Below are 24,093 nucleotides of genomic sequence, written 5' to 3'. Positions count from 1 at the left end.
CGTGTTTCTTCCTACACTTCTTTCGTGCTCTAGCCGCTTCCTAGGTGCCTTACTACAGAACAGAGCACAGTCAAAGTTTCTCTATTTGTTAAATCACAGGTGGCCCGAGCTCTGTCACAGGCTCTTTCACAATGGATTAGTAAAGAGTTTGTATAGTGGTTTTGTTGGACTTCCTTTTGAGCTCCATAAATGTAACGTTGTGTGAAATAATCAAAGAAATAAAGTCTTACCTTCATAGAGAGTGGTCTGTGTTGTTCTCTTCGCGATTTGAGGCCGTTTTAATGTGTTTTAGCTTGACGCCCAAATCACCACCGAGTCACGTACACAAGATACGGGAAGGTGGGAAACTTCTGTTGACACATGCTTGCCAAAATCGCTCGAAAATAACACTTAAATACTTTCCCTCGAATCAAAACTTGGCAGCACGAAAGCCAAATAGTTGCCCTTTAAGTTTACCGAAAAGAATCCCACAGATTTTGTTCGTCGAGCGACCAATCCAGCAAGAATTTATAATTGGCGGCCGTTCTGTAGTTTTCTAATGCGTGGAAGCAACATCTTGTGCAGCTGAGAGATCGTTAATTCGCGTATAATGTAGATGTGTTTTTTTTTTTTGTCAAGTTAAGTTCCTATCGCCTTTTATTTTAATTACAAAGAGGCCGTTTAGTAATGGTAGATTGACTGAAAAAATTAATTAAAAGAGGACGTTTTAAACTAGAACTGGAATTAGCCATTTTCAAAACGAGCGGCGGTCTGGGTACGATTTGCCACCCTAGAGGCTCTTGGGATCGTTTGGAGGGACAGCAAGAACATGGTGGACAAGAGCAATGCAACCGTGCGAGACGCTCTCAAGGTTATTCTGACAGAAGAAGATATACCTGGTGCAAAAATTCCTCGCGAAACTGTAGAACAATGTAGCGTCGTTCAATTGAAAAGGTGGTTGCTGTGCAGGGGAGCAAAGACTACGGGAAATAAGAAAGCATTGATAACAAGGTAGGTTCACTCGAGGTGTATATTTTCATTTAGTGGTGTACATATGAGCTTAAATTATATCGAAGGAGAAATTGTGTCGTTTTATTTTGTTTCATTCCAGTCATATATCATGTTCATATTTTTCAGAGTTCAAGATTACATTAAGCATGGACTAGACGTTAAATATCTCCGTGATCCAGACGGTGGACTACACCTTCTCCGCAAGAAGGCTCAACTTGGAGTGCTGGAGGAGGAAGAGCCGCAGCTCAACCAATTCTTTCCAAAAGAAGGATACAAACCTGATTTTAAAGATTTGCCTAAGATAGCTTTTGGAACCGTTTGGCAGTTTATGATTGAAGGAGTTGAAAGTAAAAAACAACTTTCCACTGCAAAGCCCCTAGTCAAGGGATTTAACTTCTTCAAGTCAGGGCATGTTTTATACATTGGACATCTGCACCAAAATGGAAAACATTATGTAAAAAGCCAAGTTCTGCCATCGATGAAAAAAGATAAAGTATACTCTTGTTTTCTGTTAATGTCATCCATAGGTTGTGTGTTAAAAGCACACTGTAAGTGTCCTGCTGGTATTGATGGCCGTTGTAACCATGTGGCATCTACATTGTTTGCCCTTGAACAAAGCTTTAAGGAGACGAAAAGGAAAAATTCGGATGCAGCTGAGTCCTGCACATCTAAGCCTTGTAAATGGAATGTGCCAGGGAAACGCAAGGGTCCAGTGACACCTATCTCTGAGATGAGCTTTGTCAAACATGATTATGCTAAAGAAAAGAAAGCAAAAAGGCCAAAGCTAGCCTCATGTCCAGCACAGAATGGTACCTGTGTATCAGAAAAAAAAGTCTGGCCAAGTGAAAGATTACAAAACTTCCATAAATCTTTAAAAGAATATCAAATGAAATCTGGGAGAGCTGTTGGATGGACACATATTCTTCCTCAAAAGGTAAATAATCTGGAAGAGCCACTCATCTCACCCATCAAATGTCATCCAATATCAGCTGATGAACTAAGAGTGAGATTTGAGAAAGTGAAGAGGAACATTAATTTTGATGAAGAAAAAATAAAGAAAGTAGAAGAGCAAACACGAGGGCAGTCAAACTCAAATTTGTGGCATCATCACAGGCAGCCCAGGATTACTGCTACAAATTGTTACAGAATAGCTGTGCAAAGGGAAACAACATCACCAACAAAAATCATCCAAGATGTCCTTGGTTACAAAAAACCATTTCAGAGTAAATACATGCAAGAAGGACTTGAAATGGAGGACAGGATCATAGCTGCTTACAAATTATTAAAGCAGGGGGAAGGGGTTACTGATATATCCGTAGAAAAATGTGGCTTTTTCATTTCCAAGCATCATGGGTTACTCGGAGCAAGTCCAGACGGATTAGTGTGTGACCCTTCTGCAGAAGACAGTAAGGGTCTTCTTGAAGTGAAATATATTCAGATGGAAAAGCAAGAAAGTCTGGAGGAGGCTCTGCTCCGAAAAGGAATTTGCAAGAAGTTTGAGGAATCTGTGATTTTGAACTCAAGACACAAATATTATTTTCAAGTACAACAGGCAATGTTTGTGGCAGAGCAAAAATGGACTGACTTTGTGGTTATGGGAACAGCCTCTTCCACACCTTTTTGTGAGAGAGTTTATTTCTCACAAGAACACTGGGATAGAATATTCCCAAAACTTGAATCATTTTTTAACTGCTGGATTGTACCAGAACTTTCATATCCTTGTGTGAAATATGGGCTCCCCAAAATTGATGCGCGCATGTTTTGAGAGCTTTTTGTTTTAAGAGTTTTATTCTTTTTCATCTACTAGAAAACTTATAACTGAAGTTGTATTTCTTAACATGTCCAATGTTGAATAATATCATTATACTATACGCTGCATGTTTTGGCAAACCTAGATTTAAATGTGTAGTCAAAGCATTTGCAATGCTAAACCTAAAATGCAAATGACCCAACCTACTATCATTGTGTGATGTAGCTGCTCCCCAAAGTAAGCTGAATTTGAATCACTCATTTGACTCCAATTTCAATACCAATATTATTGTTTGGTCCAAACAAAATTTATTTCATTACACCATTTAATGAAAGTTATTGCAATATGAATGTTTTCGTGTTTCATCATCAACATGTGTCATGACAGTTAACAATATTACATGATAATTTTTAATTTATAAGAGGGGGTTGAAAATTTGACAAAGCACAGACCACTACAAGCATGTCTGATGCAATAGGTGCAATAGTAATTGGTATCTTATGGTCGAAGATGTGCCAGTTCTTTATACGTTCCATGAGCCGCTCCACATGAACTCTTAGGCTAGCAACCACCTTGTTGTGATTTGTTTCATTTGTGGAAAACTGTATCTTCTGTTCTAAAAATTTTGGTATAACAAGGCTTGCACCAACAGAAGCTAATTCATCCTGACAATTGAACCCTTTGTCAGCCAGTACCTGGTCACCAGGATTTAGTCTGTCTAGAAAACCACTAAGAACAGTTATTTCCTTATCTGAGGTTGAACCAGGAAATAAGTCACTCACAAAACATAAAACACCGCTTGGCGTTATGCCCAACAGTGATTTCATGGTGGTTCTTGACTTGTATGATGAAAAACAGGTAGACTGTGAATCAAGAGCAGATGGCCTCTCCATTTCAAATTCCGTGCAATCGACAATGACTGTTACGTTAGGCAACAGTTTCTTAAAACTGTCAGGCCTATAACATTGAAGTACTTCTCTTGGGGGGATGATGATAAGAGGTTCAAATTCCCTCCTCAAAAATGGAATCCAGGCATTTACAATCTTAGAGACAGTTGATCTTGAAACCAAAAATCGATGAGCAAGATCATTCTCAAACAAACCCAGCCTCAAGCGCAGCATAACAAGGGTAAACTCCTGGAATTTAGTAAGTACTCTGGGTCTCCCAACATTACCGTTCGTGGTGGTCCTTTTGTGCCCATAATTAATATTGCTAGAGGCTTGTTCTACAGTTTTGTAACAAAGAATAAAAGCATTGTAATCGGGAAAGCCGGTGTAGAATGCAATATCATCATCTTTATCTTTAAATTTGCTTATGTCAAATCTATTGTTATCTAAAGCATGCTTCAAGCTTTCGATTTCCTTTTGTAATTTGCTGTTCACCTCTTTTATGTTGTTGTTTTCTTTCTCCAACTGCTGAATCTCTCCCTTAAGCTTAACAATTTCTTGTTCTCTTGTTTGCATTCTGTTGTATAAACTGTTTAGTTGGTCTCCAGTAAGTAACGTTTGCATTTCCACACTGGTACTGGTGTCAGCATTAACATTCATATTTTCTGTCTGTTCTTCAAATTTAAAGTTCGCTTCCTGTGGTAATTGAGTAAGTGCTGTTTTTCTTTTTTTGGTTTGCTCTATTTTCAGTACATCTTCGAAACTGGCCCTCTTGCGTTCTCTACGTTGAGCTGTCGGTTTTGTCCATGGAAAAATTGAAGGCAAGTGCGTTCTGCTAAGTTTTTCTCCTCCATCGAAATGAACTGAGCAAATCCGCGTACTCGTAGAATCTAATTTCAGAGTCTCGTTCCTCATAAGAACCACGTACTTTCTACGTATATGAGGGTCTTTTGGAATTCTATAATACTGAAGGTTAGGTGCATTTCTGTAACTATTAGTGCAGCCTGGAATACAGCAGTTATAGTGTGCCATGTTTGTCACACGTCAGCTGTGCGTTTGTTTACCTTCACGCTGTCCCTCCAAACGATCCCAAGAGCCTTTATGGTGGCAAATCGTACCCAGACCGCCGCTCGTTTTGAAAATGGCTAATTGAAAGAATTATTTCAACTTGGTCAGTTTTCGTACTGAAGGGCTTATCAAGAAAAAAAATGAAAAAAGAAAAAACCATAAAAAAAAGCCAAACGAAAGCAAAATAAGGGAATAATCAATGGACAAAACTGCGGTAACATTTGGGAAAAAAATATTAGTTGGGAAAGAATGGCAGATCATTACTAAAAAACCCTTGGTCTCTGTATGTGGAGAAACGATCAAATTAAACCAACACAGAAAAATACTTTTGTTTCATTTTCAAATTAGTTTAAATGGAAGATACAATGACGCTTTAGTCGTGTTTACATTTAGATTTTTTAAACATTGAGATTCAAACGCCTGATGTAAATTGCTACATTGCTTAAACTAATCAAACTTTCTACATTCGCTGTTTTCAGGATACATATAAACCACAGTTACTCGTTCCAAATTGCGAGTGCTACCTGCTGAGGTACCTGCCCGATTCGTTTCCAGGGTTCCTCTTCTCCCCTTCACCCAGGCCCTTTCAAGGCTCAGCAGGGGCAGAAAAGGGACCTGGTAACAAGTTAAACTAAGTTTTTAAATACCCTTAAACGAAATCCGAATCCTGCTAAACTTGCTTGAAAGTAGAGTTCATGCAATTTACTCTTGTATCGACGCCAAGGACATCTGGAATTTAAAAATAAAGAGAGAAATAGTGAGTGCTCTGTGTCAAAACATTTGTGGAGCTTCTAGTAAAGTTTAACTGCCTCAGCCAGTAAGCTCTTTCCTCATAGCTATGGCTTCCTAATAGGCGTCTTATTATTTGGAATTTAAAGGGTTTCCATTCACAGGTTTTTTTTCAGTCCATCCAAGTTTCCTCAAAAGTAGGAAACTACGCGAAGTTTACCTTGCACAGGTTGTTTCCGACATTTGATGGCTTTAGCCATTTGGGGGAGGCGTTTGTATTCGAATATTAGCCGATTCAGGCAACGGAATCTATTGTTATCTTAATATACTTCGCAGTAGTTTTTGGGAATGTCACGCAATGCTCCCCGAAAGACACTTTATAAATTGAGGGGCTCTTTACGTGACATCTCAACAACTGTGTACCTACCAGCAATTCCAGGTCAGCACCTTAGTAATAGGGATACATTCCTCTTTTCTGAGGCATTCGTCGTCTGAACAGGAAAAAACGTTTCAGAAACATCTATAACAAAATTCAAGGGCATATGATATATCAATATCATTTTAGAAAACCGTAATTTTCAGTAGCTCGTCGCAAACGTGAAAGTTGATCAGGCTCCTATCAGCACAGACACAGTGAAGAGGGCATTTTGGGCTGTAAAGAGACTTTTCAGTCAAAAAGTAGGCAGGGGTTTACGCCCTTTAATGATAGTTTAATGATAGTTTAATGATATACTAAAATATTATAAAATATATGCACTGCCCGCAGTTAGCAAAGGCTAGTCCAGGCGGGCAGTGTTTAATACATATATTATAAAATGTAAAATAAAAAGATTTACAGAGCAAGGGATTCAAAATTCTACACAAATTACAACTACATTAATACATTTAAGTTACGGCAAGAAAACAGAACAAGCTGGGGTCTTATAGTTAGCTGGGGTCTTATGGAATCTTCCTTATGTGACGTTTGTAGTGCTGAATGTAGATAAATAAGCTGGGCGCGGTGGTAACCCGCTTGAACGACAGAAACAGGGTAACCACGTTTATCGAAAAACTGGCACATTGACTCTGATTTGTGGTGGAAATCAGAGTCATCACTACATAAACGACGAAGTCTTACAAACTGAGAAAAAGGAATAGAATTCTTAACGTGAGATGGATGCGAAAACGAATATAACAAGTAATTATGCGAGTCTGTAGGTTTGTAAAACACACTAGTGCATAAACCGTTACCTTCAATTGAAACATAAGGAAGATTCAGACCGCATTCCATTCACTCTCACGTTTCACCCTCACAACCACTCAGTTTAATCCATCATTCTTAAAAACTTTCAATTACTTCAAAACGATCCAGAGGCAAGCACTATCTTTACGCAGCCTCCTCTCATTTCATTCAAACGCGACAAAAACATAGGCAATTTTTTGGTCTGAAGTTCTTTTCAGACTAATGACCAACCAGGCACTTTTAAATGCGCTCGTGCACAATGCAAAACGTGTCCTTTCATTCACAACACTGATAAAATATCGGGACCTAAACGATCCATTAAGATCACCGATCACTTCACGTGCACCTCCGCCAATGTTATCTATTGCATAACTTGCACTTATTGCAAAAAGATATACATCGGCGAAACAGGCAGAAGACTCGGTGACCAATTCCGAGAACACCTTCGAGACGTGGAAAAGAATGACAAGGACACATCGAAACGAGTCGCTAGGCATTTTAATTTACCTAATCATTCTAAGCAACATATGGCAATTTGCGGTCTTTCCTTGCACTTAGGTAGCACGGAAAGCCGTAAAAATCTTGAAGAAAAGCTCATCTTTCAAACCGGCAGTCTAAATCCCACAGGGATCAACGAACGCTTTTTATTCTCCTAATTTATTCTTGTTTTTCTCGTTGCCATGTTCCCACCAATAACGTAGCTCCATTTTCTGCCTTTAAAAGCACACACAACCCACAATTCCTCTATTCGCTCCGACGAAGGGCTAACGCTCGAAACGTCAACTTTTGTAATCCTTACGGTGGCCAATTTACCTTTTCAAATTTGTTGATATATCCAGATTATTTTGGTAACCCTACCGACGCAGCCCCAAGTAGTTTCTTTCGAAACTATCAGCGGCCTTTAATAAATGTATTTCCTACTTTGTTTCCTTGGTCTAAACTACTTTTATAAGTTAGGGAATTAACCTTGTTTTATTCCAGTTGGATCTTGGGCCATAAATCCAACCAGAAGAAAACTTGGGCAGTAACTTACAAGGCACATCTCGCACTAGGTTAGTTAGAGGTGTGTTACGGAATAGCTCACTCAAATTACATTTCTCTGACCTTCAACATTATAGATTATAAGAACATAAACAATAAAACATTTGCCTTATTTAGACATGGTCATGTGCAAAAAATCAAACTAGCGTCTAACACTGATAGAACACACTTTCGGTGTGAGTGTCTACTTGATAGCTTCCGGTTTAAGTCGTTTTCGCTGTTCTCCTCGAGACTTCTTAAAGCATTCAGGCTCAAAATGCTAACTGCATAAAAAATATTTTTTGCTTAAAGGAGTGTTCTCTTCGGATTTTTATCAGCGAATTCTGGACATGGTCTTTGTTTGATAGCGGAAACTTCAGCTCGTACAACCAAAGGCTATACAATGTTTAATCATGATATTTTACACAAACTTTCACAACATCTTAACTTTTTATATACTTCTTCGAGTAGTCTTCAGAGGTGCTTGACCTGAAAGCCTCTCTTTCGTGTATGCTAATATAGGAAACCGCTGTCCAACTAAACCGCGCACGCTGATCTAGAATAAGAGCTATTGAGTGACCTGGATGTAGTAGTGGTGAAGTGTGGTAGCCTCATGATTAGTGTGCCCGACTCCAGATCGAGCAGTCTGTGTTTGATCCTTGGCCAGGGACATTGAAGAGTGTTCTTTGGCATTAGACGCTTTATTCCAGATCGAGCAGTCTGAGTATGCTGAGCTGTTGGCTTTCCCAGTCTCTAAAATCATCAACTCCTCGTTTAAAGAACAGCGTCTCCCGAAGATATGGAAGTTCGCTGATGTCTCACCATTGCCAAAGGTGAAGCTGGTGGAGGATCTAAAGAAGCATCTAGGTCCGATTTCTCTCACTCCGTGTCTTTCGAAAGTTGCTGAAGAGTGTGTCGTAGCTGACTACGTGAAATCTTCCGTACTTAAAGTTCTCACTCCTTGCCAGTATGGAGCCGTGCCGAAGTCCTCCACAACTCAAGCACTTATGCACATGCTTCACCATTGGACCAAGGGATGTGATGGCAACGTAGCAACTGTTAGGGTTACACTCTATGATTATAAGAAAGCATTTGACCTCATAGACCATAGGATTCTCGTTAACAAGTTATGTAAATTAGATCTGCCGATAGAAATAATCAATTGGATCATAGATTTTCTATGTGATCGTTCCCAGAGTATCAAACTCTCAGAGGGATGCTACTCCGAGTGGGGATCAATTCCATCCGGGGTACCCCAGGCGACGAAACTAGGCCCGTGGTTGTTTTTAGTGCTCATCAACGATCTAGAAATCAGTAATGCAGGCAATATCTGGAAGTATGTTGATGATACAACTACATCCGAGATCGTTGTGAAAGTAGCAATTCCCAATTAATTGCAGATACAGTCGTAGAGTGGTCATTTGAAAATAGAGTAAAACTAAACAGTGAAAAATGTAAAGAGCTTAGCCTTGGGATTTCATTTGCAAAGAACAAACCACAACTCGCGCCTATAGTTGTAAATAACCAAGAGCTAGAATGTGTTGAAAGCGCCAAATTACTAGGTGTTACGATCTCCAACAACCTAACATGGAATACTAAAGCACATTGATCAAACTATAAAGAAAGCTCTTAAACGCAGAGACCGCGTAGCAAGGTTTAAAGTGAGAGGGCTGACAACTGAAAATAACTTTTTCATATTCAAAATCGAAAAAAGGACTAAAATCAGTAATTATTTTTCTTTCAGCGCAAAAAGTGAGGGCGGGGGCGCAAAAAAGTGGTGAGGCCGTAGCCCTACATATACCAGCCCCTCCCCCTCCGCGGTCCCTGAAACGTATGTATTTTTTTAATGCAATTGAAAAGGGCCAATATCGCAAGGCATGAATTAATTCGTTTTTATACATCTTGTATAAGGTCAGTCCTGATCTGCACATCGCCTGCGTTTTTCTACGCCTTGCCATTGTATTTAAAGGAAGATCTAGAGAAAATAGAGAAACGGGCATTGTCAATCATTTGCCCGGGCCTGGCCTATAGAGAGGCCTTAAAGCTTTCAAATATTATGTTTATCAACGACTACATCGCTAGCTTATGTAACAAGACCTTCCTCTCGATTGCTAATGACCCGGCCCATCGCTTGCACAAAATACTTCAATCGTTAGGGCCGACGTGTTATAACCTCCGGTGCAAAAGGCGTTTTTCGATTCCCAAATGTAGGACCGAGCGTTTCAAAAAGAGTTTTTAGTAAGATCATGTATTAACAACGAATTTTAGTGCTCGGTGAGTTTTGTAAATGAGATCGATGACGATGTATATATTTTAACAGTGCAAGCTTTCTTCATATTTATACGGAATATTATTATTTATTTAAAACGTTTTTATTATCATTATATTATACTCACTGTTATAAGATATTATTTTAAATATTATCTTACTATATTATATTATATACTATACTGTAAATACACAATTCAGCTTAGTGGCTGCAATGTTTTTACAAATAAACTATCTATCTCTCTATCTATCTATCTATCTATCTAACTATCTATCTCTATCTATCTATCTATCCTTTCACAGTGCCTCTCTTCACCTAGGTGTTTCAATGGCTACCGGCAAATTTAATGCCAGGAGATAACCCTGCGATGGATTAGGAGGGGGAGTAGAAATACTACTAGCCGCTTCATGTTCCAGAAACTGGAGATAAGCGCCGACCTGATTGGCCACATGACTCATATATAGACTTTTATGTGTAGTAGCCCAGTCAGAGCAGCTAAGCGCGCAGAATCTAAAAATCTGCGGTTTAATCTCGCTGCCGCGGTTTTTTCTTTGTTCTATGCTAGTGAAAATTATTTCTTGACACCAAAATTGTTTAAAGAAATAAGTCATTGATAATAATTTGCATCTGAGCATGAAATTTGTTACGTCACTATTTAGTTCAATAGAAGTAATAAAAAATAGATTATCACGACTAAAATACGAGGGAAAAAGACAATAGGACTCAAAGTTCCTCACAGGAGTCAAGGCCTCGACCCACTCCGACTATTCCCAATACCAAGATCACGTTACAAAAGATACAGTTAGGAATAAATGAATATGTGTATTACAGTGCGAAGCAGAAAAAAAAAAAACAAACAGACAAGAAAACTGAGATTAACATGAGTGCAAAGTTAAGATATTAACCGTTTAACATTTAGGACCAATTATTTTATAAGATCTTTTATTGTCTTCCAAGGAAAAAACATGAGGTGGGATCCTGGGTTTCTCCCGGCCAGGATCCCGCCTAATAATCTCGTGCGGGATCTCTTTTGATGTTGCACTAGTTTGCAAACTTGCTAGAAAATCGAATTCATCTTTGAAACTTGATTTAATTTGATTTATCGGGTGTAATCTCTTAATGAAATTGTCTGTTCAGAGCTGTTTCTGATTTAGGGAGGGTGTTTAAACAACAATTTTGATTTGCAAAGCTCCAACTCCTCGATAGAGAGAACTCTGTACTTTGCGATAGGAACCCCTTAGGGATCAATCTAAGCTCTATATACCCCTTGGTAGAGTAATGATAAATAGAGTTAATATTTTCAACGACAATTTTTTTTCGGAGGGGGGATCTTTCTTGGTCCTTGAACTGGTTCACGCATTATCAGTACTTTTTGTAATGTGAAGGTGATGTGACCAATGAGAAAACTATCATTTAAGTCTTATTATTAAATCAAATTTAATAAAAAATTTTTTGGAAAGAAAAGTCAAGGATTACATTTAAGAAGTGAATTAGACCACGCATGAAATGGAAATACAATATTCTAGAGGAAAACTCGCTACTTGGTAAGAGAATTCCGCATTTAATTGTACGCAAAAACCAATATCGCATGAAACGCGAAGCGATGAGTGCGATATTGGTTTTCAAGTACAATTTAACGCGGAATTCACAAGTCAAGTAACGAAATTTCCTTGAATCGCATATTTGAATAATAATGACACAAAAAGGAAACAAAAAAGGTATTCCAGGGACACACTGCAGTGCTGCAAACTCAATAAGAAGTTAATGATATCTTTATTAGGAAATAAGAGGAAAAACACGAGGAAAAGAAACAGAGTTCTCCTCAATAGTGAACAAAATCAGGAACGTCTTTTTTGTGATAAGTACCCAGAGTATGCGTTTGAATCTTCAGTAAGAATGGCCATGATTTAGGATCAGGTGTGGGTACTTTACCTCGTTAAGTTCTGCTTAATGAATTAGGGATATGTGACTGAGTAAAAGAGAAGACTAGAGCATCTAACGATTTCTTGATGTTTTAGAAAGGCAGCATATTGTTCTCACTTGTTTTAAGACCTTGAGCGTTGGTCCGGCCGGGGCTCGAACCCTCGACCTCCCGTACAACAGTTCAGCCCTTTATCCATTGAGCTAACTGGGAGGCGGTATTTTTATCTACACTTCCAAAATGTCTGGCACAAGGCAGGGGCCAGGGGCCGGGGGCTGGGTCGATTTCAAGTCAGGGCATAAAGAGCCCCTGGGGACATTGTCCCCAATATGATTAAACTCTTTCCAAGCCCCTTCGGTAATTGTGCGAAAACTCGAGCTTTGCTCAAGAAAAAAATTCTTAGCAGGCATCGTAAACTGATGCCGAGGTTTGGGGAAGAAGGCGTTGGGTGGATGTCATCACATTAATTACACCACAATTTAATTATACAGATTAGCGCCCACGAATCCACAAGAGATACGCCATTGCGTGCGAGTTAACGCGGGGTCATCTGTTGGCGATGAAAATCAAAATCATGAAATGAAATGAAGTTTGTTGTGCGCGTAATGGTTAAAAAATACTGCGTTTTCTCTGTTTCTGCCTGTTTCCTTATAACGACATTTTTAATCACGTAGTCTATCAAAGATCCTTCCTTTTCACAGAAGAGGCAATACCGGCGAGGCGCCGTATTCGAAAAGCCTCTCTTTCGATTATTTAGGTATGATTATTTAGGTATGGTTTGCCATAAAACAGTAATATAGAAAAATTCACTGCCTGACGAGTGAATTCCACGTTAAATTTCACGCGAAAAACCGATATCGCACGAATCGCGAAGCGATGAGTGCGATATCGATTTTTCAAGTGAAATTTAACGTGGAATTCACGAGTCAGGTAGTGAATTTTTCTTGAATCGCATAACAGAATAAGAAATTAAAACGGCAATGTTATTGTTTGTTTTTATTCCGTACGCGCGCCCTTAAGAAAGCCATTTTAAAGTCAACTGTCAGATCTGTCATTGTTACGGGAAGGGAAAGGAAGGTAAGTCGTTCACGTTTGAACCGTCGACAATTTTAATTGTACCTCGTGAATTTTTCTTGCATCACATAGCTAAAGCCACCAAATCACTGGGCGAAACCAGATGTTTTGTATTTTTGTGCGCCACGCCAGTGTGCAAACGATGGAAACCCTTTCAAAGTCAAGTGTCAATATCTGGCGAATGGAGGGAACAAGATATTTTTAGAATAAAAACCACTTTTATTTCAAACTCGTGGAGAAAGCGGTGCCTCACATTTTACAATCTTCAGCAAAAAAACTAAAAGTACACAATACGGAGTTATCTAAGACAGAGATTTGCCTGCTACCACTCAACTTGGCAGAATGTGGCGCCGACAATCAACAACTGAATGGTCAAATCCTCAAGCGAAATGAAAATTTCAAGCGTTTCGTTATCAAAGCAAGATCTACAAAAAACCGGTAAGTGCTTTACAGTTGTAAAAAGAAGTGTATTCAAAATATAATGATTAAGACTCGAATTTCTCGGTAAACTCTGGCGAAAAACAGTTCAGTTAAAAGTCACAATTTTAAATGTTTTTCTTTCATCGCAAGGAGTCGCTCGTTGGTGTCAATGCTGGACTGAAAGTTTGTGGAAATATTTACTGGAGAATTATTAAAAGTTACTCCAGTAAACATTCCGCCAACTGCTCCTGCCATCAGGTAACTAGAACGACTGGCATTGCCGCCAAGGTCACTAGGAGCTGCTGTGTTGCTTGGCGTGGCTGAGCTATTGAGAACAATCTCCCGTAAAGCATGACTTGAATAGCCGTTGGTAGTTGTCGTGCTTGGCGTGGGTTGAAAGCGGCCAACTTATTCGACATTCGCCGCTGTTTTTCCAGAGGATTATGGCTGTAGCTGGATATGGATTCCGGATGGGAGTGGCCAGTGAGCTCTGATATCTCCACTGGGTCGAAATCATCACTGAGCGCTTGGATGACAGTTTTGCGACCACTCGAATTTGTGAATTTGCCGTCTAGTGTTTTTTGAAACCATGTTGTATCTAAAAGAGGCCAGTTCGTCGTCTGTATAGGCTACAATGGTTTGGATTTCGGGAAAAGATGCTTGACCTTTTTTGGCATTGATACCTGTTTTGGTTTTCTTTCGTAACGCTTGTTTGGTTTTCCTCGGCGAGAACTGTCGTTTGGCTTTCTTCACTCGTCTCTGGCATTTTGATTTTTTTCTATGCGTTTTCTTGTACTTTTGAGCGTGAGTGGTTTTCTCCAATTTTCAAAAAAATTCAATTCCAATTCAAAAGTTGGAAGACATTCGTTTTCTATAAATTTGTTCATATTTGATCATATTTTCATAGCACTAGTTGTATTTACGTTAATTACGTTCGTAACAATAATTTTTGCTCGCGACTCACGTCAGCGATATCGCTTTATGCATTAGTGCGATTCCAAAAGATATCGCAATTTTCATGTGCCGCACGACCTGAATAACAACCGTATCGAATTTCCAGTATTGCGTCACTTGGTGGATCGATCAGTGTTCACGCTTTGCGATCGTAGTACACGATGTTATTGTTTTGGTACAAAACCTGTGGCGGTCGCACGACTTGGCCTCGTATCCTGGTTAAATTCTTACCAATATTATAATATTAAACCTCGACGAGATTTTTCATGTCGAAATGTCGAAAAGCATCATGTTTTCGATTTCGAAACCATTCGAAATGAAGTCATAGAGGCAGTCGGATTTTCGACGTGCGGCTTTCCACCGGCTAACTTAACCACGCAGAGTCTTTGCAGGATTACAAGTGCCACACTTGACCCTTGCAAGCATTGGTATCTACTTTTGAAAGAGGTATGTGACGTTTCTTTGCGTAAATATTTCATATGCGATGTATTTAAGATATTTCCCGACGAAATCCAAAGTGTGGCGACACGGGAACTTCAGCCGGCCAACTCATCGTTCGGAGTAGTGGGGTTAGCCAGGATTCCCGACCTCGTTCACGTTGTGTTCACGTTCTGTCTAATAGCTGGTCTATCTTCTTCGTAATAAACAATCCCCGACGAACTTATTAAATCTGCGGGATTTATGACTATCGTAAATCTGGTGAACTCCGCCACGCTAGACTTTGAGCCCGAAGGCGCGAAAAATTTATCTTTTTGCGCCAAACTCAGTCACGACTCCGAAGAGCTCGCTTCCTAACTTACCGAAAGATCAGCTAGAGTAAATTCCCTTGGAGTGGAACTGAAGAAGCTTCGAACACAGATTTCTCATCTCGAATCAGCATGGAGTCAATTTTTACAGACCCTTTTTTCCACCTCAATGTTCGTACCTTGTCGTGGTGAGGTGGCTTGAGTGCCTCAATGACCAATTGCAATACAATGCCTTTAAAGAATTCAGCTTGAGTTGGTGGGCTGTATTTTCTGCAAGGTAGAGGCCAGACTAACACGGACTTTGTCATTGTAGTTATTGTTATGATTATTATAATTATCATTATTATTAATGATTTTGTTAAATTGTTATCATTATCTTTATGATTGTGATTGAATCATTTTCAAAATGAAATAGGCTGCTCAGTGAGGATGGCATGCTGAGGCAAGTAGATTTTCATTTATTTACCCCCCCTCCCCCCAAGTAGAAATTCAAGTGTTTCTGATAGTTTGTCTCTTCAATAGATTGTTAGAATGCAGAAGATTTTTTAAGACACATTGTTCAGAGGGCTTGTCTTAAGTAGTTGTTTTCTGATTCAAAACCACCTGCCTAGTTCTGTTTCTCTTGGGTAGTTAGTCCATGGACTGTTGTTATCTGATGGCAGAACTAACAGGTGGATCTGTTTCTCTTGGGTAGTCAGTCCATTATGGGCTGTTGTTATCTGATGGCAGAACCACCAATCTGTTCTGTTTCTCTTGGGTAGTCAGGCTATGGACTGTTGTTATCTGATGGCAGAACCAGTCCCTATTTTTTCAGCTCTATGCTGTCAGTCTTTTATGGACAGTTATTTTTATCTGATGGCAGTTTTAGCTTGCTCTTTTTGTTTTGAAAAGTGTGTTGCTTATTCTGTTTGTCATGCATCATCTGTTATTAGTCGGAGGCACTTTGGTCAATCAATGCTATTATTGTCTTCATTATTATTATAATTGTTAATTCAGCTGCTACTCTTCTCTCTTTGCCACAGGGCCCACTACAGACAGCACTAGCTTAATGAAGTCCCAAAACCTTTCACAATGAGCCAACTCAAAACTTGCAGTCCTGAACAGTCTTTGGGGTTTTCCTGGCTTTTCTTGAGATTATTTTGTAGCAGTTTCAATTACTTGGATACTCATTCAGCTAGACTAACAATAACACCATTTTGTTCATAGATAAACATTGAAATAATCATAATAGTAATAAAAATGATAATAATAATGATTTGTTATTGTTATCATTATCATTATCTTTATGATTGTGATCATCATTTTCAAATTGAAATAGGCTGCTCAGTGAGGATGGCATGCTGAGGCAAGTAGATTTTCATTTAATTCCTCCCCCCTCCCCCCAAATAGAAATTCAAGTGTTTCTGATAGTTTGTCTCTTCAATAGATTGTTAGAATGCAGAAGATTTTCCAAGACACATTGTACAGAGGTCTTAAATAGTTGTTTTCTGATTCAAAACCACCTGCCTAGTTCTGTTTCTCTTGGGTAGTTAGTCCATGGACTGTTGTTATCTGATGGCAGAACTAACAGGTGGATCTGTTTCTCTTGGGTAGTCAGTCTATTATGGGCTGTTGTTATCTGATGGCAGAACCACCGATCTGTTCTGTTTCTCTTGGGTAGTCAGTCTATGGACTGTTGTTATCTGATGGCAGAACCAGTCCCTATTTTTTTTTCAGCTCTATGCTGTCAGTCTTTTATGGACAGTTATTTTTTATCTGATGGCAGTTTTAGCTTGCTCTTTTTGTTTTGAAAAGTGTGTTGCTTATGCTGGTTGTCACGTATCATCTGTTATTAGTCATAGGGTGACTTTGGTCAATCAATGCTATCATTGTCCTTAGTATTATTATTATTAATTCAGGTGCTACTCTTCTCTCTTTGACACAGAGCCCACTACAGACAGCACTAGCTTAATGAAGTCCCAAAACCTTTCACAATGAGCCAGCTCAAGAATTGCAGTCCGGAACAGTTTTCGGTGTTTTTCTGTCTTTTCTTAATTTGTTTTTGCCCCAGTTTCAATCACTTGGATACTCATTCAGCTAGACTAACAATAACACTATTTTGTTCATAGATAAACATTGAAATAATCATAATAGTAATATGAATGATAATAGTAATGATTAGATTAATGGAAATAATCATAGGAATTATAACCATCAGGATAATGAACATTATTTCTCTAACTATTGTAAATATTTTTATCATTATTATAATTATTATTATTATCATTATTATTGTTATCATTGTTATTATTATTATTATCATTATTATCATTATTATTGTTATCAATGTTATTATTATTTCCATCATGAACTATTAGAGATGCTCGGAAAAAAATGATCTATAGTTCCCTCCAACTCATTAATCTTTCAGTTAAGTGAATTAAGACTTTGTGAACAGTTACTGCTTTATTCTGTCATTCCTGATGACCATAGAAATGGTGAAAGTCCACAGATATTATCCCTCTAAGAGTTTCTCCAGGTGTTTTTTTTTCCTCTGAATTTGGTTACAACAGAATGAAGGGCATCAGAGTATAGTGTGCCCAGCTAGACATGAATTGCATTAATGTAACAGGGTCATTTTGCTGTATTCAGGGTTTAATCTTAGCCTTCTACAGACAAGTTTGTTCCTCTAAATGCAAAACACATTTTATCGTTTTTTAAAACAAACTTACAAAAACTGCCAAGAAACAGCTACTAAATTTATGGAAACATGACGAACAAGTCAACTAGACTGTGTACTACACATCATTGAAATCAAAGTATCACTTTAGGAACATAAAATCGCAAGGTCAGTTTCCCATTTTTAGTGCCTGAGAAAAGATCAGGCCACCAGATTACTTCAAACTCTCTGGTTGCTCGTCCATCTCAATTTCCAACAACCATTTTAGTTTACTGGGTGAGAATCGTGCTTGATTTCTTGCCCCATGCTCTTTAATTGGCCGCCTGTAAAGCTTGTTGAGAGTTTAACAGCTACTACTTGCAGCAACCTCCATATTCCCCCGATAGCTTTTCTTAACTCTAATGGTAGAATTATTTTCCTCACTCATTTTTCTCACACTGCAACTTCGCGTACTACGCAATTATTACTACGCAGTCATATCTGGTGTCCAATTGGAAGAAGAGCTTATTATTTTTGTTTTAGAGGTGAATTGCGATTTCTTGTATGTCCCCTCTTTCGTCGAAGAAAAGCTGGAACAAATACTGAAAGTAATGAGTAAGTCACTATGAACAACTAGTGCAAAGTGACAGCACTATCGAGCCAAACTGAGAACTGTTCTTTAATGATTTTTAACATGAACCACCAATTCTTACTATTTTTAATTTCTGCGTTTTAATAGACTCTGACATGTTCTTGAGAAGATATTAAATCGGTTAGCGCTGTTGTTCCCTTCTAAATTATTTTGGTGGAAGCGCCTCAGAAGACACTGATTTAACTAAAACCATGTTGGGCGACGTTACATTTTGACTGCACAACCCGCAATTAAATTTAATTTTAACAGCTATTCGAGTGTGTGAAGAACGGAAAAGAGCAAAATTACATACGATCGGCCTTTCGATGCACGGACGAATTAAAACTTTTTAAAATTCCACTTATCCATTGTTTGTAACTGATAGACCTTGTCCTTATTCTTGCGGGAGGCCGTACGATCTGTTGTCCATTGTAGAACTTGGCAAACTTAGCGCACTCTGCCTCGAGCGCAACAATGTGATCTTTCGTTTCTCTATCTCACTAGCGCAGTTGTTGTGTTGAACATGGACGAATAATACATCGCAGCGTGTCTTGTAGATAGCTAAAGATGCCATGCATGTTTAGGATAAGCGCTGAATATGGACGAGCGTTAAAGCCGCCACTGAAAAAGCACAATCGACCGTTTTTCATATTAAGGATCAGGTTTTTCACACAGCTGTCAGAATTAAAGAGAGGAAGAACGTCGATCTCGCTCACCTAAGTAGCGAAGTACACCACGAGCGGCGACGATGATCAAACACCTGGAAGATCACCATGGTGTCCCTCTACTCTTTGGTATCATAACCAAGAGCGAGCCCTTTCGACTTGTCACTAAGTTTTACGGTTTATAAAACAAAGGCCCCACTCTACACAAAGCCTTAAAGAATGAAACACTAGAAAAGCTTACTTAGCTTGGAATTATAAAAGTTTCCTTTCTTAAAAATCGAAGATTTTCATGGTTTCCGTAACTTCTTATTTTTCCAAATTTCCTCTTTTACATGTTATGCTGTTTTGCATTTTCTTCAACGTATAATTTAGTTCAGCGTCGATCATTTATCATCCTTAGAAGAAAATATTCTGATCTTTACGTTTAACCATAAAATTGCTTTGGCTTACATTGTGCGCATAAAAGGAGCGTTAAATTAAACATGAGTTGATTCCACGCGAGGGTTTTACCTGGAAAAATGCCTGCACACGAGAGACACCGACATTACCGCGTGTCCCTTTCTGGAAAACATTCGTGTCATGACAAGAAAGGTCAGCTTAAGGGTTTTGGGTTACCCAAACTATGCAATTTTGACGCCGAAAAGTGCCAAAAAGTAATTACAGAAACTTCATCCGCAACACCTTGAACGTGCTGTGGGCGCGAACTGAGATCTTCTCTTACAGTTAATAGTTACCAGGCGGAACTCAGATCCCGCTTAGCCTAATTTGCATAAATTTTTTTGGTGGGCAAAGCTCGTCATCCTCCTTCCCACGATGTTCTCGTTCATAAGTCTTTGCTCAGATTTAAATTAGCTAACCGGAAACACAGCTAAGCTTTCTCTAAGCGCTTGCTGGAGGTCGTCCACGAAGTTAACGTTCTCTGCAACCTTGCCCGTATTGTGAAAGACTTTACCAAAACGCGAAGATTAGATTTTGGCGCGCACAGAAAGCAGAAAGCTACGTAGGCGAAAGCGCCAGTTGCTCGACATACCTGCGTGGCCCGTGCGACGAAATAACTTCACGGGGTTGGCAAAGTTTCAGTCACAGGAAATTATCCAAAAATCTAGAAAGATTTAAGATTAAATCTCGGGTAAAGTTAAAAGCGACATATCAATGCCTGCAGCCATCGTGTTGTATACGAACCTCGCAACTTTTAATTAATTTTAAAACACGATCTCTTGTGATACCTGCGAAAGTATTCAGTATAATTTCCGGTAAGATTTTCGGGGAAAATCTGATCGATTTCTCTTAAATTGTGTACTGAGACTGAAAATTTTCACCTCGAGCAAATCTCCGTCGTACGGCCCAAAAAAACATAGCGAGCAACTGAGCTACTTGTATATGTCCGTGTCAAAACACACGAAAGGAAAAATTCTGATTGGGCAAAAAAACACAAAGATTTTCTGGCACCAATCAGATGCCAGAGCGAGTGCGACCGTTTGGAACTAGTCTTGCAAGACAGTTTCCCCAGGGGCTCTTCATGCCCTAACTTGAAATCGACTCTGTTATGTTTGCTTGACATTTTGCCATGTGTGGGTATTACATTCAACTATTTTAAAATACTTTAAGAGCACTGATTTCAATAAGTAATTTCTTAGAGATCGATTTTAAGATAAAAATTAGCGATAAAAAAAAGCACGACGTTTCAACCTCTCCCAGGTCATTTTCAAGTCAGTAAAAATGTTTTAAATAAGCATAAAAATGCAGAAGAAGTTGAAATGGGTAAAAATATGGCGAATGCTAAAATGTGACAAAACGTGTAAGAGAGTGCTAAAAATATTTATCAGACAAAAACAATGGAATAATAATAACAAGAACTAGTACTCTCAACAAATAATCTGGCGCGAATTAAATCGCACTGTTTCTTTATTGTTGCCAGTTTGAAAAAAACACTTCAATGGTCAAATTTATTCTAACACTTTCTTAAGATTCTAAAACCTTGTGCGATGGAGCCAAACCAACACTGAACAAACATTGCGATTCAATTCTAGGTGGAAACGTCGCACTTTTTTGTCGCTAGTTTTTTATCTCGAAAACACTGATTTCTCTTTCAAAACTGCTCGTTAGTACTTCTCAAGACATTAAAAAACCGTGACATATTCAGCCGTGACCGTGAAGATACGTCTCGTGAAGTGTGAAAATCAAATTGGCCTTTTCTTACAGAGTTCCGGGCAAATCATCTCCCATGTGGCCGGTTCAATTTTCCGTGCATATAAAATAGGGGAATTTAAGGGAGTATTCCGATTCCTTTAGCTCATAGCTTTATAAGTCCTATCGACAGCGTGTTTTACAATGTATACAAATCGTGAAATTATTTAAGGACGAGATAAGGCTTTATCGCATCCGTAAAAAACAAAAGGAGTTTTTTTCAATTCGGAATTCCACCAAAACAGTCTATATAATCACATTCCCTTCTTGTTCAACCTGTGGCAAAATTCTAGAAATAAATTCCATTTAATTATATTTTCTGTTTTTCTCTTATATCTGTGTTTTATCCCTAACATTTCTGGTCCCGGTCGTTCGAAGCATAGTTAAACTATGTTCGAAGGCTGGATAATGCTATCCACTGGAAAAAACTATATCGGTGTATAGCGCAGTACGCTTTGCTATCACCTACCCGCCAGATAGCAACACATCCCCCTTTATACAACAGGGCCCGGTATGGTAAATTGATCAGATAGCAATACATCCGCGACCTACAACAGGGCCCGGTAGGATAAATTGATTTTTAGAGTAAATCTCTGTGGACGTATTTTTAATCTTGCGAGATAATTATATAGCGAAGCCGATTTATCACAAAAAATCCTATCGACGGCATAAATAAACATCCAAACACAACATATTGGTTCAATTTTCATCACCGATAAGTTCTATCCTACTATTTCTTGTGCGGCTTACACGAGGCGTGTAACGCCGCACTAAGCCAGCATCTAATCTGATCAGCACTTCGATTCGTTACAAAACATGACGCGGTTTTGTTCGAATGTTTTCGACAAATTCAACTAGCTCGGTAAAATTCACTCGATCGTTTGACTTTCGTGTGCGATTTTCTTCACCCTCAGAAACATCTTTATTGCAGTTTCAAGTTTGAAGCAAGTTTATTACGAATTTCATGTTTGATTTCAGTAATGATCGGCTTAATTGAAATCGAAATGCTTGTTTGTGCGGCTTACATTCCCTCGGGGTCGTGAAAATGTGTTTCATTCAAGATGCAATTCGCAGAAAGAAAGTGCTCAAAATGAAAGTCAACTCAGCGTACAATAAAATCCTCTTTGCTTACCTCCAACGGCTGACTTGAAGCTCTCACTCAGATGCCCACCCGCCATTGCTTCGTGCTCATGGAAGCATAACGTTTTTACCCAGTTATAAGCCGCCTGAAACATGCGTATTCTGAGCTCAGTAAGACTTCAATGTATCAGCAATCATCGGAATAGTAGGAAAATCAAGTGAGATAAAGGTTTTTTCAGTCGTTTGCTAAAATGAAATCACATATACAAGCGGATTTCGTCGCTAAATGACGCAGACAAATATTTTTAAGGAGGGGCATTTAGGAAGCTCACATTTTCATTTTCGAAACACTTACCTTTGGCTCCACGCTATCGATAGTTTCCGTAAAATCTGAACGCTTTTATGGAGACTATTTCGAATACACACATAAATCGCAGATCACGTTCTCTTCTTCTGGCAGTTTTTTTGTGAAATTTTGTTTCTGATAGTTTTCAAAACGCTGTGACGATCGCGTGATTCATCAAGTAGTGTGACACAGCAAGAGTCTCAGAGAAACCATTGTGGATATCTTTGACGTAGGATGACGTTGCATTTTCGTTGTAGTAGCAAGTATGATAAATATTGTAAGAAATAGACAACTTTTTTGAGAGAGATGTTTCGGCATGCTTATGCCATCTTCAATCAATGAGTAACAGAACGTGATTAATTATATAACAGACAAGTAGATGAATAAAATATTTACAGTATGATCTAATACAAAAGCGGGTACTAATTACAACGTGACACCAAACATCAAAGGTGTGAACTAAAACGCTAGAAAAGTGTTATAATGCTGTAATTGTTTGTTAAGTTCCGGGTTGATCTTATTAATATAAAAAAGCTCCTTTGAGTTTTAAATCAATTTCAAATCAATTACTGGCCAGTAAATGCATTAATTTTACTGGCCAGTATTACAAAAAGTGGTTGGACGACACAAAATGTGGAATGTGATGCTTTAGTTTTCACTAATTATTTTCTTCAATGCCTATATTCCATTTCTTATAGGAGCTTACCCTTGATGGCAAATTCTTTAAGTTTTCATTCGGGACTTAATCCTATGCTGCTCACATGAATTGGGTTGTGCTGAAGTTATGTGACACCATTACAAACAGTACACACATACAGCCATTGGCAAAATTTTGAACAAAGTGTAATTTTTTTTAATGTTTTCCCTAGCATTGCCCTCCTGACTGCCCAAGGTTTCTATTATTGACATTGTCTTGTTTTGTTGCTTAACCATACACACTTATTCAGTGAAAAAAAATATTATTTAATCCTCAGTCATACAGGGTCAGCATGCTGCAAAAGCTGAGGACTGTGATGGGCTATTCCACACGAGACATGAAAATTTGACAGATTTTCAAATTCAAAATATGAGAGCCAAACTTACTTTTAATGAAAGATTATACATAGTTCTATAAGAATCCAAATCTAGATTGGCAGTAGTGGCCACGCCCAGGTTGTGTGATGCCATTGTTTTTTAGGGTTTTTATTAACCAAATAAGCCATTTTACATACCAATATCTAAATTGTTATATCTCAAAGAAATTGATTGCCATGAATCAGATTTGGAGATCTTAACTACCCACTAGGATGAGCCTTTCAATGCCAAAAGAAAAAAATTCTGAAACATTTAATGCCTCAGACATACAAAGACATGAAAAGTGTTGCGGACGTGACCGGGTATGATTGAGAGCAACATTTATTTCATTTCTATGTAGGCTCTCAACTGTTTCAGGTCTTATTTATGCTGCTCTTAATGTCAAGTATTATGATAATTTTGACACCCCAGCTTGCTCAAAT

The 24,093-nt window shown here is 38.6% G+C and overlaps 3 protein-coding genes and 1 long non-coding RNA gene across 6 annotated transcripts in view; 2 read left to right on the top strand and 2 right to left on the bottom strand.

Moving 5' to 3' along the window:
• The window catches only part of LOC148715612 (target of rapamycin complex 2 subunit MAPKAP1-like), a 42,386-nt gene that overhangs the window by 15,058 nt on the left and 3,235 nt on the right, over positions 1–24,093 (top strand). The window lies entirely within an intron of this gene.
• LOC148715614 (uncharacterized) lies at positions 784–2,861 on the top strand. Its single transcript, XM_088746730.1, has 2 exons — positions 784–990; positions 1,117–2,861. Exons 1-2 carry the CDS (start codon positions 809–811, stop codon positions 2,753–2,755), a joined length of 1,821 nt encoding a protein of 606 aa, XP_088602856.1. The 5' UTR covers positions 784–808; the 3' UTR covers positions 2,756–2,861.
• LOC148715613 (uncharacterized) lies at positions 3,026–4,797 on the bottom strand. The gene has a single exon (XM_088746733.1). The coding sequence runs from the start codon at positions 4,657–4,659 to the stop codon at positions 3,151–3,153; it is 1,509 nt and encodes a 502-aa protein (XP_088602859.1). The 5' UTR covers positions 4,660–4,797; the 3' UTR covers positions 3,026–3,150.
• On the bottom strand, positions 5,010–22,796 carry LOC111346279 (uncharacterized). 3 transcript variants are annotated; one of them, XR_015995932.1, is made up of 4 exons: positions 22,607–22,796; positions 22,304–22,397; positions 5,852–5,944; positions 5,010–5,424 (listed from the first exon to the last, which is right to left on the bottom strand). It is a non-coding gene; the product is annotated as an uncharacterized LOC111346279 (long non-coding RNA). The 3 variants fall into 3 exon arrangements; XR_015995933.1 differs by lacking the exon at positions 5,852–5,944 and having other exon boundaries at positions 22,607–22,795; XR_015995931.1 differs by lacking the exons at positions 5,010–5,424; positions 5,852–5,944 and adding an exon at positions 6,131–8,738.

Source organism: Stylophora pistillata, unplaced genomic scaffold (assembly GCF_964205215.1).
Source record: "Stylophora pistillata unplaced genomic scaffold, jaStyPist1.2 SCAFFOLD_206, whole genome shotgun sequence".
NCBI lineage: Eukaryota > Metazoa > Cnidaria > Anthozoa > Scleractinia > Pocilloporidae > Stylophora > Stylophora pistillata.
The sequence above is the reverse complement of the archived record's forward strand: the minus strand, read 5'-3'. Positions and strand labels throughout refer to the sequence as shown.